General features: G+C 49.4%; 6 protein-coding genes across 6 annotated transcripts; 3 read left to right on the plus strand and 3 right to left on the minus strand.

Annotated features, from left to right (window-relative positions):
• Positions 1-568: 568 nt before the first annotated feature.
• Positions 569-1,467, plus strand: VTN77DRAFT_3922 (uncharacterized protein; the record flags this gene model as incomplete). The annotated part of the gene is made up of 2 exons (XM_069419924.1): positions 569-932; positions 1,013-1,467. The coding sequence occupies 2 exons, from the start codon at positions 569-571 to the stop codon at positions 1,465-1,467; spliced, it is 819 nt and encodes a 272-aa protein (XP_069278040.1).
• A 2,305-nt stretch (positions 1,468-3,772) lies between these two features.
• Positions 3,773-4,715, plus strand: VTN77DRAFT_3923 (uncharacterized protein; the record flags this gene model as incomplete). Its single annotated transcript, XM_069419925.1, has 4 exons — positions 3,773-3,794; positions 4,200-4,276; positions 4,341-4,494; positions 4,543-4,715. 4 exons carry the CDS (start codon positions 3,773-3,775, stop codon positions 4,713-4,715), a joined length of 426 nt encoding a protein of 141 aa, XP_069278041.1.
• A 953-nt stretch (positions 4,716-5,668) lies between these two features.
• VTN77DRAFT_3924 (40S ribosomal protein RACK1) lies at positions 5,669-6,995 on the plus strand (the record flags this gene model as incomplete). The annotated part of the gene is made up of 4 exons (XM_069419926.1): positions 5,669-5,748; positions 5,819-5,945; positions 6,037-6,354; positions 6,570-6,995. 4 exons carry the CDS (start codon positions 5,669-5,671, stop codon positions 6,993-6,995), a joined length of 951 nt encoding a protein of 316 aa, XP_069278042.1.
• Positions 6,996-9,689: 2,694 nt separating this feature from the next.
• VTN77DRAFT_3925 (uncharacterized protein) lies at positions 9,690-10,862 on the minus strand (the record flags this gene model as incomplete). The annotated part of the gene is made up of 1 exon (XM_069419927.1): positions 9,690-10,862. One exon carries the CDS (start codon positions 10,860-10,862, stop codon positions 9,690-9,692), a length of 1,173 nt encoding a protein of 390 aa, XP_069278043.1.
• Positions 10,863-10,962: 100 nt separating this feature from the next.
• Positions 10,963-11,251, minus strand: VTN77DRAFT_3926 (uncharacterized protein; the record flags this gene model as incomplete). The annotated part of the gene is made up of 2 exons (XM_069419928.1): positions 10,963-11,141; positions 11,200-11,251. The coding sequence occupies 2 exons, from the start codon at positions 11,249-11,251 to the stop codon at positions 10,963-10,965; spliced, it is 231 nt and encodes a 76-aa protein (XP_069278044.1).
• Positions 11,252-11,931: 680 nt separating this feature from the next.
• Positions 11,932-15,310, minus strand: VTN77DRAFT_3927 (uncharacterized protein; the record flags this gene model as incomplete). Its single annotated transcript, XM_069419929.1, has 6 exons — positions 11,932-14,407; positions 14,496-14,666; positions 14,732-14,756; positions 14,817-14,904; positions 14,975-15,079; positions 15,140-15,310. The coding sequence occupies 6 exons, from the start codon at positions 15,308-15,310 to the stop codon at positions 11,932-11,934; spliced, it is 3,036 nt and encodes a 1,011-aa protein (XP_069278045.1).
• Positions 15,311-16,569: the final 1,259 nt, after the last annotated feature.

Consider the following 16,569-nt stretch of genomic DNA (forward strand, 5'->3'; position numbering starts at 1 on the left):
TCTTCAATCGTTTCAAGTGCAAACGAAATCACAAGATAGAAACCCCACGGGTAAATGGAAAGTATAAGCGCTTCCTACTGGATAATTGTTCATGGTACCAGCTGAAAATCATCTCTCTCTCTTTTCTTTTTTCCCCTTTTCTCTTTCAACATATCTCCTATTATCGAGCCTAACAAGATTCCTGATTGCATCCATTACCTCTTCAGGTAAATACCTACATGTCCACAGTTCTTTGTTGTCGATATCAAGATGCCATCGGCTGCACACTGACGCAGGGTAGCACTCTCAACTGGTCAATCTTAACTGCGAAAAGATAATTAATATTCAGCAAAAAAAAAATAAATAAAATAAAATCAAATTTTAAATAATTTTAATAAGAGAAGATATCAAACCAACTCCTACCCTTTCAGATCACTGCCGAGGTTAAGTAAGCCTGTTCCGACGATGCAAACATATCAAACTACCAGAAAAAAAATGATATGATGTCAATCTCGCCTCGATCAAACCAGCAACCGAGTTTGACTTCCATTCCTCAAATACATACATACGCCAGTACCGTCCGGTGTCAATGGACAAGACCATGTCGTCGTCTCGATTCGTGGTCCGCTACCTGCGGTCCTCCACCGCCTTCCACTCTTCCAAACTGACTACAACGCACTCCCGTGCATTCGGAACCTCTGTTGTCCGCCTGAACGATCGCGCCGACCAGAAATCGAGCCCGCTCAATCCCCATGTGACCAACACGACATCGACCCAGACCAATGACCACCCCTATCCCGGCAAGGTTGAGCATTTCACCGGAGGCAGGCAGACGCCTGGAGGACCGAAGAAGCCCGAGTTGGATGTGGGCGAGATGGAGGGGATTTCGTTCAAGGTCGAGCCGCTGCGGCGGCAGGGTGAAGACCCCAGTACGATGAGGGCAAGATTACTTTGTAGGTTTTTTTTTTCTCGTGGGCATGGATATGCGAACAGGGCTAGGCTAAACTAACACGACATGACTTCACCATTCCAGACCAGAGTCGGAAGAGAGGTATTCTCGAGACCGATCTGCTCCTCTCCACCTTCGCAGACAGATACCTGGCCGATATGACGCCGCAACAAATGGAGCAATACGACCGCTTCCTCGACGAGAATGACTGGGACATCTACTACTGGGCGACGCAAGAGCCCAAGGCGGCAGAGGCGACGGCTTCGTCTGGTGCAGCAGACGCTGGCTCCGCCGTCAAGGACACACCGACCGAGACGTGGAAGCAAGGGGCTGCCAAGTCAGGTGAATGGGCACAAACCGTCGGGGCGTTCAAGCCGGCTTACCGCCCTGTGCCGTCCCGATGGGCCAACTCGGAGATCTTGGCCATGTTGAGACAGCATGTGAAGGACAAGAGCGCATCCGGATTCCAGGCCGCGAAGGACCTCAAAGCAGGAGGGGGGCTGGGACGGATGCCCAATGTCAAGATTTTTAACTCGTGAGGTCGCGACGTGAATCGTGACCTGTTACCTAGGTCTTGTAATAGTCCCGTATCTACCTAGGTAGTCTAGATCTGTATATATACGTACAGTACATCTCACGTGCGTAGGAGAAGCGGTGCGCCACATATGCAGCGCGCCGTGCTTTCCCTCCAGGCTGTATTCTATCCGATTCCGATTAGAGTTATGCATGCAGTGACACAGGCAATCGTAATCACGCAGGTTGAGGAATGTGACTCGGGTTTGGTGATGCCTGCTGACGCGGGAACGAGAAGATAATGCGCCAGTGAGAGGTGAGTGGTAATAGTAAGCAAGAGGACAACAACAACAACAACAACACTGCATCTCCAATTGGCCATCGATAATTGATCATTATCCTAGAATCCTAATTGACGCAGTCCTTTCGGACTGTCAGAGCCAGACAGGCATACTGGGCATCTGGGCACTCGTGCATGTTGTCAACCTCCAGTCAGAGCTGAGCTGAGCTGAGGCAGTTAATTCGCTAGCCATGTAGGTACCTACTAGCTAGCTATCTGAGATTGGTGAAAGAATAAACTCTCTTCTTGCTGGGAGTAAGTAATAATAAGAGAAAAACATGGGGTGAAGAATGCTTTCCCTTACCTAAAAGCGGTCTGTATTAGTATTATACCTAATGCTGGTAATAGTAAACTTCCGGGGCGACCCTTCCCCGTTATTAAGGCTGGCTTTCCTTTCCTCCCGCGGCCTTAAGGCTTAAACTGACCGCGTCAATCAATCAAACCAAGGAGGGATGGCGACTGAACTGATGACTGATAAAACAGCTACTTACTTTGACGACTCAAGATGATGATCTCTCACCGACAGTCAGAGGATCATGCACTTCGACCTGAAGAGAAAGGAACTTGTTAGAACAGAACACTCGCAGTGCAGTGCAGTGCACTACGACAGTGCCCGCCGGGCGAGGCAATGTCCAATGATCGAGTGCTGATTGCCAACGTCATGAATGGGTATGGGTAAAGAGATGCCTGACATTTTCGATGCTTTTGATTTGATGTCGGGAACGAATCCTCTGGACATTTCTGCCGCTAGATCTGCTCGTCAGCTCTCTCTCTTTCTCTTTAATATGGTTCCGGTCCTGTCCTGTCCTGTCCTGTCCTGGTAACGAACAGGTTGCCATGGATAGAGAGAAGCAGGGTTCTCTGTTTTCTGGCTTTTGCCTCATCGACATTGACATATTGACAGGTATCATCACTCTCTCCGAATTTTCTTCTCTCTCGTGTGCATGTTCATTGTCTCGTCGAGTCAAGGCCGAACTGCAACCAGTGAAGATCGCTTTCTTCTTTGTTTCGTCCATTAAGATGGTGATTTTTTTTTATCAGACGCATTTCAGTCGTGAAAGCTTCCTCTTCTTCGTTTTTCTTTTCTCTTTTCTTTTAATGTTGTCAACTTTTCTCAGCTCTCTATCGTCGGGGCTCATCGCATACTATTATGCAACCAGTCATTGTCAGGATGTGCCAAGTTCATCTCCAATTTATGAGTTCAGTGTCTCTTCACAAAACAGTTTGCAAGAAAAGGCTCACAAAGAGAACAACTCAGTGAACGTCACTGTTTTTGTCAAATCAATGCCTCGCGGTTCGATCTCCTTGCAGCCAGACAGATCGCTCTCGCACGAAAGGTCACTCAGAAAATCGACATCATCATCTGCTTCGCAGCATCTTATTTATTGCAATCAAATAATAAGAGTCAAGATGGTCGACTTCAAGCATTGCAGTGGTTTGGAACTGGACTCGACAAACGAGATGATGGTTTTCTGCAGCGTTTTTGGTTCGCGGCTGAATATTTTAAACAAGGGTGTGAGGGGCACCACATGCAGGCGCTTGGTGCTCGAGCGCAGATACGTCCCTGGCAGAACATCACTTCAGCACAGTCGAACAGACACACCGGTAACTGGCATTGATTTACGTGCTGCCTCGACGAAGCTACACTGGCAAACAATGTGCCGAGGATACTAATATGTTAATGGGGGATGTGCAAGGCCATTGGAGACATGCTGTATTAGGGAATTGGATGGCATACTGATATTATGACTGCCTAGCATAGACAGTGTCCCTAATCTACCGATTCAACTGGTCACAACGGCCTCGTTGGCTCAGGTGGCCTGCGCCCGGTCTGGGAGAGGGAGGGGGCGTATTCGAGCTGGCCACCCCATCCTTCACCCCTATTGCATCGCGGCACACTACCAGGCTATCAGCTATAGCTGCATGCCTGTCGTCTCTGTTTAGAGACAACCTGGTCCTTCTGAAGTCAGGGATCATTCCTGCCTCCCAAGATGGAGGAAGGACGGCGCTCAGGTAAGACAGCCCCCGTCTCAGGCCCTCAGTCCTTCGTTGGGGGCTATTTGCTTGCTTTCTCCCCCTGCAAAACGCAAGCTCTTTCTTTGCTGCACATTGCGTGCCTCTTTGATATGGAGCAGAACAACCTTCCAGGAACGTCGCCGCGTTGTGGCCCAAATAGACATACTCATTCAGAGCCATTTGCAGCTCTTCTCCAGGGAGAAGAGGCTTTGCATGAATGAGATCCATCACATGCAGCTCTCCGGAGTTCGTCATGAGCAACTATTGTGGCGAATGACAACTCATCCCCGTTTGCTCTCTTTTCACCCTGAATCCTTGAATCGCCACTCCAGAGTGGAGAGCCGCTTCTTTAAGAAACCTGGGGCTGATCAGAATGCTAATATATCTCTTCTTGACTTGCAGTCAGGCAGTCCGGCCGCTTCGCCCGACGATTCCGCCACACCGGCGTCCACATCGGGTCCTGGGCGGATGAACATCCAGTCAGCGAACCTCCTTCGAAACCTGTCCTCTCAAGAAGCTCGAGATCTGATTTATCCCTTACAGACTGATAACTACCTGGCTCTTGCCGACGGGCTTGAAGCGGAACTGGCGGACCTGGCCACCGCCCCTGTGGCATTCGTGCCACCACGCGATACAAATCGCCCACTTCGGCGGTGGGCGAGATGTCCTGGTCTCAGGAGCCGGATTATGAGGCGATGTGCGTCTTTATCTGCCGATCCAGAGCGGGAAACTGACTTCTCTCCAGTTCTTGAAGCTCTGTTCACCTCTCGCCTGTTGCCCAGGGCTCCACCGCAGGCTAACGAGCGCGCCGTCCTGATAATGCTCGGCTGGTTGGATGATATTCACGGCAGGGGAGATCTCGGGTTCAGCGTGGTCTACGAGGTACGACTCTTCCGGCGAATCCATCGTCATGGTTAAGTATTTGCCTCTTCCACAGCAGGCATACTTATCGCTGTCATAAAGCCGCATGGCAATGCCACTCGTTACTACGTCCATCACGTAGTGACGAAGCGGCAAATGACTGTTTTTTTCACTATGTTTTCAGGTGGGAAGCTAGGTAAAGGAACTGAATAGGTCCTTTACACTCTGTCCTCTCTCTTCTCCTTTCTTTTTCGCCTTTTTCTTTTCATCGTTTCTCTTTCCTTAGTTTCTCTCTTTCTCCTGCTTCGGCCTCTCTCACCTCTCTTTCTCCTTGCCCTTCCGTTTTCTTATACTCGTCCATGACGTCAATCCGGAAACAGTTTGGTTTTTTTTTCTTTGAATAAGAAATTTCTTCCCTATTTATATAAAAGAGAGGGCGAGAGATAGAAGGAAGAAAGGTGAGCAATAGAAAAAGAGGTTCGTGAAGACAAAAGAGCAAAAAAAAAAACAAGGGGATGGAGGAAGGCAAGAGAAAGACTGTCATTGCCTAGATACATAACTTATATATGCCTCTTCATTTAGGCTGGCGGATTTCGTTCTGAGGTGCTTGTTGTTTCTATAGTTCTAGTTTATTAGGTAGGAAATATTTACTAGGCATGTTGACTACGTGTGTAGATTGATAGTATGGCAAGATATTCGATTTCCCATTTTCTTTCCAATCTATATGGGGTTCTTCTGTTGAATTAGGTACCTTTGTAGGTCAAGCCAGTAGATACGGTGATACTACTGCTGACTCAGCATCTCGGCTGTTAGGGCACGGAGCGGCCCACACAAAGGCCGAGCAAAGTGCGCTTAGGGCTTGCCCCGTTCGCTCTTTCGCTCCGTCCCCTCCGTGAAAATAATCGTTATCCCAGCCGGCAAGAGTCCAACGACATCGCTCCAGCCCTTTCGAACCCCTTCCTCCTCCCTTCTCCGTCTCAAGGTTCCCTGATTGTTCCCCAACCTTGATCATGGCTGAGCAGCTGATCCTCCGTGGAGTCCTCGAGGGCCACAATGGCTGGGTTACCAGCTTGGCTACCTCGCTTGAGAAGTAAGCTCGCCATGAACTGTCAACTGTCGCCGTCTTTGAAGGATTATTTCTGACTGCCGTGCGACGACAGCCCCAACATGCTGCTCTCGGGCAGTCGCGACAAGACCCTGATCATCTGGAACCTCACTCGCGACGACCAGGCCTACGGTTACCCGAAGCGAAGACTCGTCGGCCACTCCCACATCGTCTCCGACTGTGTACGTGCATGGACCTGCTGAAAAAAAAAAGACATTTGCATCGGTGGAAGGAATTGTTTCCGGCTGACAGGTTGCCGTCCGTCATATATAGGTCATCTCCTCGGACGGTGCCTATGCGCTGTCTGCCTCGTGGGACAAGACGCTGCGTTTGTGGGAGCTCTCGACCGGAACGACCACCCGAACCTTCGTCGGCCACACCAGCGATGTTCTGTCCGTGTCCTTCTCCGCCGACAACCGTCAGATCGTCTCTGGTTCTCGTGACCGAACGATCAAGCTGTGGAACACCCTGGGCGACTGCAAGTACACCATCACCGACAAGGGCCACACCGAGTGGGTGTCGTGCGTGCGATTCAGCCCCAACCCTCAGAACCCCGTCATCGTCTCCGCTGGTTGGGACAAGCTCGTGAAGGTACGCTCCATCGAATTCGCTCCCGTCGAATTCAAAACGCGACTATTTTTGTCAATTCCAAAGGATGTTTTGCATATTACGTATTTGCTACTTCAGAGCCTTTCGAGGCCATGAGACAAAAAATCACCACATGCCCTGATGGACCTATCAACTTTCACTGCTGTTGTTTTTAAGAATTCAATTGGCGAGGCATTAAGCTGATTGGAATTGTCTAGGTTTGGGAACTCGCTTCTTGCCGCCTCCAGACCGACCACATCGGCCACACTGGCTACATCAACGCCGTTACCATCTCTCCCGATGGATCCCTCTGCGCTTCCGGTGGTAAGGACGGTACCACCATGCTGTGGGATCTCAACGAGTCCAAGCACCTCTACTCCCTCAACGCCGGTGATGAGATCCACGCGCTCGTCTTCTCTCCGAACCGATACTGGCTGTGCGCCGCCACCAGCAGCAGCATCACCATCTTCGACCTCGAGAAGAAGAGCAAGGTCGACGAGCTCAAGCCGGAGTACGTCGAGAAGGGCAAGAAGAGCCGGGAGCCCGAGTGTGTCAGCTTGGCCTGGAGTGCGGACGGTCAGACTCTGTTTGCGGGTTACACTGACAACAAGATTCGCGCTTGGGGTGTGATGTCGCGGGCATAAACGGGGAGCAGGGGAATCGGAAACCGTTAAAAGGGAACAAACAAAAAAAAAGAGGAAATTGTCAAATGTCAATTGTCAATTTGACGTTGATTCAATGATTGATGGGGAGATGGATGAGCGATGAGCAAATGAAGCCGAATTGATTGATTTGGACATCTGGGGGGGACCGGTCTATGTTTTCCGGAGTTCAGATTCAGGTTTTTCCCTTTCCATGACATGTCTAGCTTAAACCTTTACTACTCGATCTGTCATAAAAATCCGGAGTGACCAGGGAACGCCATGTGATGTTCTAATAAATAACTATACCAAAAAATCATTTAAAAAATGATATATCCAACAAACACACAAGACCTGGAGATGTTTCGAAAGGCTCAATTGCCTATCGGATATGAGTAAGGTATATAGATCAGGAACTGTACAGTGCTGTACATGTACGTGTACCTTATTTACTTCAATATGTGACTTCATCACCAGATAGATTGGTACCTAAATTACTGGGCACGGCCTTTTTTGTTTGCGGCTGACTCTGGGTATGGTCCCCGAAAAGAGAAGTTTATTATTAACAAAAACAAATCAAGATCAAGATAAAGATTATTAAGATTCTGTTAGTTTGCGAGAAGCTACCTTATCTTTAATAGGTATCTTTATCTTTCTTTCTAAGGTTCCAAGGCGATGGATAATGACTTTCGTTGCCTCCCTGGGAGGTACCTACCTAGGTAGGTCCCACTACGGTTGAGATTTCTGCGACGGCCGTCCCATTTCCTCTTCTGGATCTGGCCGCTTTAATGAGGGCGCTCGGGAGTTGCGCAGTGAGTGCTCAGTGAGTATACCAGAGCACTCACTGAGTAATCACTGAGCATTATGTGATTCAGCTCAGCAGCTCACCTGGTCTTTATATTGCCTTATGGCCACATTTGAAGGTTTATATGATACCTTCCTAACGTCCCACCCGCCTTTTTGCGATGGGCTCACAAAATGAGGGACAAAGAATATGTGCGTTTGAAACCCTTATTACTGTAGTAAAAAAAGGCAGATGTCACGGGGTTGGAGTACGCTTGTGTCATGTGAACACGAGAGTCCGCATGCGAGTTCTTTGTCTGCATGCGAGTTCTTTGTCCGCATGCGACTTATTTATCCCACGCGGACATCCCACGGTTTCATATTTTCTTCCTTTCTCTCCTTGTACTTAGCATTTATAGTTCAGCCTCGATGTATTGCTTGATACAGCACTAAGTTGAGTCCCTGACAGCAGACTAATAGAAAATAAGGAGACTAATTCACTGGTCCTACTAGATTAGGGACTATCCTTAGATTCTTGTAGGCATTATATAGAGATGCTACCTATCTCCCTTACTAGTATCCTTCTTCTGTAAATTACTCTTGCTTATTTTGGCATATATAGAGTAATTACTTATAAGTCATTATATATATCTTCTTTTACTATAATACCCTCTGAGTTATTTTTGCATTATTATTATAATCTATGGCCTAGAGGGATATAGTACTATCAATAAAGAAATCTTAGCTAAAGCAGGAAAGATAAAAACAAAGAGCTCTTTATAAAAACAAGAATTATAATAGAGAAACATGTTAAGAATAGGATACTATTTAGAATAGAAATAAATATACAAAGGAAAGCAAGAGATTATAGAATAATACCCTGCAATTTATAAAGAGTAGGTATTTACTATCTGTAGTTATCCTCTATCTTTGACTTTTATATATATATATTGTCAAGGTGCAGGCTTGCAAGGATGCAGGAAATAGATTGATTAGGTAGTTGACACTCAGGCTAGCTACAGGCTATCTATCTGCGGGTCTCAGGCTGTTTGGCAGGCTGGTACGGGCAGGCTCTATAGACAGGACGTAGCTCGAAGAGCTACAGCAGGCTCGGAACTGGGCGATGAAGATATTCCCTCGGTCACGTGACTCTTATCCGCGTTAGCGCCGTGACATATATGCTAAACTAACCTGGCAGGTTCTTAACTAAAAAGAAAGATTAGCTAAAAAAAGAGGATCTCTAGATAGGATAACTGGCACTAATAACATCATCTTCTAGTACCTTGTGTGACGGCACAGTGCTCCTTATATAGTGAGTGCAATTCTAGGACTCTGTCCTAGAATCCTGGTCTTTTTGCCCTTAGCGCAGCGGTTTAGCTCTTAGAATGCACCCTAGGTGCCAGGCCGTGACAATAGGTATTAGAATAGTGGTATAAGGATAATATCAAAGTACTTAAAGGAAATCAGCTGGTTTTTAGGGATTTCCCTGAAAAAAAATCCCTTTCAGTTTAGTAGTTCCCTCTAAAAACTGCTATTTCTTAAGAAATATATATATAAGTGCCTTTTGGCTATATATATATACCCTTAGGGAATCTGCCTCTCCTAGACTTTCCCCTCCTTGCTGTGGCGGCTCAGTCAAAAACGAAATAAATTCATATCTGGTAGCCTTTTACAAGAATTCGAAGCTGAGGAAGGAAGAAGGAGAAAATTGAAATCAGGACTGTGGGCGAGGGATGTGATATATCGAAGCGAGAGCGACCCAGCCCTTTCCTAATTCGGAAGTATCACGTGATCAGGGTCACCTGACCAGACTTCTTAGCCGCGCCGTCACACCCTAGGGTCTTAGGGCTTTCTATAGTCATAGGGGCCTTTTTCCTACTAGAAGGCTAACTAGGCTAGATTTTTGAAGAGAATCTAGCAAACTAGTAGAAATATGGATTTACTTCGTTTTTGACTGAGCCGCCACATTATTCGAAGCTCACCTTCTTCTTCTTTACCTTTTTCCTTATTAGGAAACCCTCCCGCAACCGGTCGTCTACTAGCCCATTGAAATCCGAGGTCCGTGTGCATGGCTGTCGCAGCAAGAGGGAGAAAAGCGATGGAGGTGTTCTCGACTAAGCCGACGGCCCCAAGAGCGCTCGCCGCATACTTACTGTATGCATCGATCAGATAGTTTGCATTGCCTACCACGACAGCGGTAGTTCCGAAACCCACCATAGCCAAGTCGACGGTGGGTGCCATCCAATGTATGGCGGAGTATGATGTCCATCCATACACAAACATCCCGCCAGTGACACCAAAAAATCCTCCAATGACCGATGCATACAGCCTAGCCTCAGGGATAGGTGTACCCGGAGCTTCGGTATTCCGGGCAGCCGAAGCGTAGTACCAGCGATTAGTGGACACGCAAAGTCCGCAGCCAAGGATTTCCCCAATGACAATAGCAACTTGGACATATCCCGCCTGTATGGCATCCCAGCCGTAGAGCTCTCCATACACCTGCTCGACAGATTGAGTGAATAGGTAAATCGTTCCAAGGCTAAAGGCAGCCCAAAGAGTAGCAACAAAAACCACCGATTCTGTACATAACATGTACAGAGGCCGTTGCGCGCTCTTGACGACAACCTGATACAATGGTGTATGATCAAGCTCCTCTGCCGTGTACGCCTTCTTTCCCTCGTGGCGCAGTCGTTTGGCCCTGGCTAGCAGGATAGCCGACCCGCGGCTCTCGGGAAGACCGATGATGAGGATAGGAAAAAGGGCGGCGGTCCAGATTAATTCGATGTGACCAATCCAACGCCAAGAAAGGAATTGAAGTATAGAGGAACCAACCACTGGGCCCATGCTTGTCGCAGCAAGATATATCGTAACGTAAAGACATATCGGTACACTCCTGGCTCGATCTCCTTGAAAAACATTTGATACGATGCCAGCGACGGCATCACTCATGAGCGGAACACACCCGCCGCTAAAGAACCGAACCACAATAAGTGTTGCAAAGTTTTGAGCCAGACCGACTGGAATCAGAAAGCAGACGAAGCAAAAATAGGTGCCGAGAACCACGGGTCGAACTCCGAAGTCCTCCATGACAGGAAACAAGACAAGCGGGCACAGCGCGGCCCCTATTCCCCAGGACGTGGTTGGCCAGTAGGAATGAGGGAACGCCGCATCGGCGATGTGAAATTCCTCACTGATGGCCTTGTGGGAAAACCGCGATGATGGTCCCGTTCATAGAACAGACGAAACTCGCAACAAGACCAAGTCCGGTTGCCCACCATTTCTTCTGTAGAGGCCAATTGAATGGATCTTGTGGATCATCTGGTCCATCCCAAGTGACAATCACAGTGTCTGGCTCATGGCATGGCCCTGCGTTCCATGATTAGTCGGGACCAGTTCAAGAGCTCCCAGGCATGTGTAGACCAACCTTCGGTAGGAGAGCCCGGTACCGGGTGCTTAGTTGTTTTGAGTTCGTCCATTACAATAGGCACGTTTCCAAGGTTAGCTGTAGAGACATCCGTTCTCGCTCCAATCTCTTGACGCGAACAATGTGGGCGTGGCACAACGACGGCAGTTGCGGCGGCGGCGACGACCACCACGGCGAAGCTCACCTGGTGAGAAAAAGAGGGAGCGGAAAAGAAGTATGAAAACTGCTAGAGAAGCCAATCCGGATGCTCCATGGCATCCCACCCCTCACAAATCACGATATTGACGGCTGTTTCTTATTTGGTTGACCGCTATAGAATTCTCATCCTAGGGCAGAAAACGGACCTGGGCAAGTTTCAAAATTTTGTAAATAGCAACAGTAATACAGTGGCGGTAACGGGAGCCGAGAAGGCCGCGCTCTGTTGATTGGCCACAATCACTACTATCTTGGTTTCTTCACGGTCCCGACAATATGGTGCTCCCGCCGGGACTTCCGTCGCTAAGGTCTGAAGGCCTTCGACCTGATCTGCATTGAATGGTGCTAGATGCAGCCTTCAGATAAGCTCACTCTAGCTTAGTTCGAGAATCAAATGCCAATGACTATACTACGACATGTAACAGATTTGGAGTCAATTTATATCTGTCTTGTTGACGATCGAGAAGCCTCCCACCTCCCCTAAGCGGTCTTTATAGGCTATTGCACAGGACTATGCATACCTGCCAACAACCCTCTTCAGAACACGCACAACACATCAGCAGTCAGATATACTCCTCCTCCGCACGAGAACATCTGATTGAACTGCGGATCCTCCTCACACGTTATTGACTCCACCCCGGGACATGTCATTGTACCCACTGTAGCGCCATCCGTGGTGCCGTAATACTGACAGCCAGAGATCCCGTGGCTGGTGAATGGCCCGATGTTTGTGTCCGGGAAGGCCAAGTCACTGCCCGGTGTCGTGTCGGCGGAGACCTCAATATCGGGACTTACATTGCACACTTCCGTCGTACTCGTGGTCACACCGTCAAGGACCCACCATTCCCATGTCCACTCGGTCAAGTCCCCGTCATCGGACTCCATCTCAAACAGCATGATGAGGGCTTTTCGTGTGGCAGATGAAGACGCGGCGGAGGTCGTGGAGGTTGCACTTCCACCACCACTCCCGCCACTACCACTTGAAGCGGTCGCAGTAGTGGAAGTAGTTACCCCGGGTGTGGTCCATGCATTGTCGGTTCCGAGGTATGGCATCTGTGCGTTTGAAACGGGAACCCATGTGGGGTATGAGAGCGTAGTCAACGGACACATTGCAGTTGTCGTCTCGGTCGTGGTCGTGCTGCCTGCCGTCTGACACGCGACCACAGTCGAGCACGCGGTCGTGTAACAGTTGGAGGCGTATGATGTGTCGCCGTAGTTCGTGACCGAGCATGCAACTTTGCAGTCCGTGACTGTTGAGCTGGTGGCACATGTCGTCGTGCTTCCTTCCCCATCTCCTTCATCGCTTCCACCGCCTCCGTCTTCGATGGCATCGCACCCGGGGCCAATGCAGCCACCGCCTCCGGCGCATCCTGAGCCGATACAACCACAAATCCCGATGCAGGGTATCTCAGGCTCACAGCCTAGTAGGCAGAGACCACCGCAGCCAATCTCGCCAGAGGTGCATGTCGGAGAAGGCGCGCCACTGGTAACAGCAATCGAAGAGACGGTATACCCTGGGGGTGGGCCCGGAGGAGGGCCCGTACTAGTAGAGATCGAGGGATACGGTCCGGGTGCAAAGGTGTAAGTAGTCCCGGGGAGAGTAGTCGAAGACTCAGTGTATGGGGGCTCAGTAAGCGTGAAAGGGGGCGGAACAATGCTGCTTGTAAGGTATATGATGCTGTCTGACGTGTCTGTCCACTCCACGTTCCACACGGAGATGGTGGCCGTGGTGACAGGAGGGGGTGTAATCGTCGTGACCGTAGTACTCGAAACATAGTAGGTCGAAGTGACTCCATTAGTTTCCGTCGATACCGAGGGCCATATCTCTTCCACCGTCATTGTTGTGGCCGGAAGGGTGATTGTAGTGGTGGTGGTCAGTGTCCAAGGAGGGAAGACAAACGTGCACGGCGGGAGACAAGTGACGGTAGGCGAAGCCGAGGAATAAATGTCCGGGGGAACGTAGACAACCCCAGAGCCTTCTCCGATTTCAGTCCCGTTGGCAGCGTAACTTGCGTTGAGATCCATCGCCCAGTCGCACACTCCACCGAAATTCAGACCCTGGGCCCATGCACTGCGGGAGTCATACGTCGATGGCTTCATCCATGACACCCACTGTGTCGAGTCGTACACCAGGATGTCACCAGCAACCTCTGAGTAGTACTCTTCGACCGTGCCGCTCCACTCACTGTTGCTGATGATCTGATTAATCTCCCAATTCGAGATGTAGCCGGCGGTGTCGGTACAAGGGCCCGGAAAAGCACCGCTGTCCGGTCCGGTGTACGTACACATCTCAGTATAACAGCCAGCCTCGGACATCTGGAATGAGCGCCCGTACAATGGTTGCCCGACCATAATCATATTGGCAGGTACACCTGCTTTCGTGATCATGGAGAATGCTTGCTGGGTCTCAGTCATATTAATCTGAGAGCGCAGACAGTTGCCATCAGGACATCCGGGATCCGTCCATTCATTGCCATAGTCCCATTGACCATGCAGGTCGTACGTCATGTAGACAATAAAGTCTACGACCTGGCTCATTTTGTAGATCGGAAAGTTCTGCAGATAGTAGTATGAGGCCGGTGCAGTAATGGAGATTGAGTACTCGCTAGGTAGAAGTGCGCGAACTTCCTGTAGGAAGAGCAAATAGTTGTCACCGTCCTCGGGACTACCACTGGGGATACCAGGAATAATAGATGGGCCAGGGTATTCCCAGTCGAAGTTCACCCCCTGAAGATCGTAGGATTGGATGAAGCTAGCGACGTTGCCTGCAAAGGTCGATCGATTCTCAGAAGTGACTCCTTGTCGGAATATGGGGTACGTTGACGGGTCTGTCGAGAATGTCCAACCACCGAAAGACAAGATTCTGTCGAATCCCTCAGTCTGCAGAAACTCTTGAAACATATCAGCCGCACCATCGACGCTGACGTCGTAGTCACTCGTGATATTGGCAAAGGCAAAGTGCACGTGAGTGTAATAACTTGGAATATCACTAGGAGACATGTACAGACAAGGTCTGCAAGTCAAGGGTCGATCGGTCAGCAAATGCCTCCAGACAGGTACTCCCGTGACGGGTGTCCTTTTTTTTCTTTTTTGGCACATACCTCTCATTATTAAAACTCTCAAAGTATCCCATGCGAGCAAAGCTTGCTGGAGGCGCCGATGCAACGATCTCGGTTCCGCAGTTGGATATACATCCATTGCTGCCAGCGGCCGCAGTTCCCGGAGCGCCTGTGGCAGACGAGCTCGGTGTGCAGAAATCTGATGTAATCCCGCTAAAGAAATATATTAGCTTTCTCGACATGGACTTGCCCGGTTCGTGCATGTAATAAGGTCATACCACTGGCCCCATATATCGCAACAAGCTGAGAAAACATGTTAGCATTTCGATGTCAGCTCGCGAGGACCCTGCAACAAGTACATACCATTCAGCGGGCAAGGGTTCAAATCAGCCCACTCGGTATAGTTTGCCGGGAAGACAGTGTTGTTGACTTGCGGACCGCATACCGCATTCTTATGTGTGATGTGAAATAAGCATAGCTCTAGATCTTCTTAAGACTGAGGTATTCGTCGTTCAACTTACCGGAACATTTGCTGGATATGGTGGGTTTCCCGAGCTCAAGCAGATGTTCATGCCGACCAAGAGATCGGAACATCCCATCCATCCCCAGGTGTTGTTGTTACTGTTCTGTGACGGAGTCAGCATAATTCGCGCAATAGATATTAGAGCCTTTCTATGCGGACGCACCTCAATCACGGAGACCTCCATCTGGTATGTCGCAGCAATTGCAGAGCATGTGTCCCCAGATTGGACTGTGTAGGTGTAGCAAGTGCCATTCGAGTAAGGCTGAGGAGCAAAGTCAGGCAGCGAACCAGAGGAGCAGCACACATATTGGCCGATTTGCAGGTCACTGCACATGCTTGAGCCTCCATTATAGCTTTCAAACTCATCCAGTGTAATTCCACACGACTGCGAGAGTGAGTAGCAAGTGTCACCCGATTGGACTTGAATATAGCTACAGGTTGCCCGCTCCACAAGCTCCGATCTTGCAGAGACTGCACCGTGTTTGCTGCCTGGTCCAACGGAAATTTTAGTTCCAGGTATTAAATTAACTGACATGAGTCCCAAGTCAGCGTTGCCGGGAGATCCGGTAACGCAGGAAGCATTGTGCCAAGTTTGAAGCGCTGACTGAACTGCGGCCAGGTTCCCAGTGGTATCATAAATCACACCAAAGGTTTGAGATCCGGTGGAAGAGTTAGATGTCCGGCAGAGCTGGGCTGCTCCACGCTCAAGGGTTCCAGAGCTAGCATGTTCGACAAATTTCTGGGCAATGGCAGCCGCACTGCTTGGCTCAATCTCCTCTCCGACATACATGCCTGCCACAACGTTCCCCGAACGGGCGAAGAGAGAAGTCGAAAAGGCGGAATTCCGTTGTAGATAGTCGGCCAATTGGCTGATTGCAGATGAGACAGATGAGACATAACTGGACGAGGTGGATGTGCCCCAGGAAGCGACATGAATCGCAGCCTGAATCTCTGTAGGCGCCTTGGTGTTGAAAGAGAGAACCTGCCTCCGGTGCGGTGCCGATGAGGTCCCAGTCGCAGTTCGGGATGTAGTGCAAGCTCGATATAGTACATGTGTCCTGGGGTCTGCGACAGGGTTGTACAGGTTCATCTGAAAGATCGTTGTTTCGTTACAGTTGTTGAGAGCTTTCGCGTCATGATAGTATGTCCAGCGCGACGGGTCAGGTCCCACAATGCTGCAAGATTGTGGACAGCGAGACGTCTGCCAGTAATCAATCTCAACAGCATTGCTCCGACTGAGGACAGGAGGAATAAATAAGTGAAGAAGAAGCGTCAGTGCTGGCAAACAGCCAGCGCCTACGAAAGACTTCATCTTACAGTGATGATAGGAGTCGACGATGGCCCAGAGGTGGCCTGGCTGAGCAATGCATAATAAGAAAACTCGCAGAACCAGAGGAGATGACCATTATGTTGTCTCATGGCTTCCCGACCACAGCGACTGGTGCATAACCAAACCATATGCCCGGCGTTAGGCATACAAGGCCTTGATCTAGATTGAAATTTTCGAAACAAAAATTAATAGCACCATGCCCCGATGTAACCCACGGCATATCCTGTAATCACATTGGAGTAGTGGCTGAGTGGACACAAGCA

Source organism: Rasamsonia byssochlamydoides (genome assembly GCF_041956645.1).
Source record: "Rasamsonia byssochlamydoides strain NRRL 3658 unplaced genomic scaffold VTN77scaffold_28, whole genome shotgun sequence".
NCBI classification, from domain to species: Eukaryota; Fungi; Ascomycota; class Eurotiomycetes; order Eurotiales; family Trichocomaceae; genus Rasamsonia; species Rasamsonia byssochlamydoides.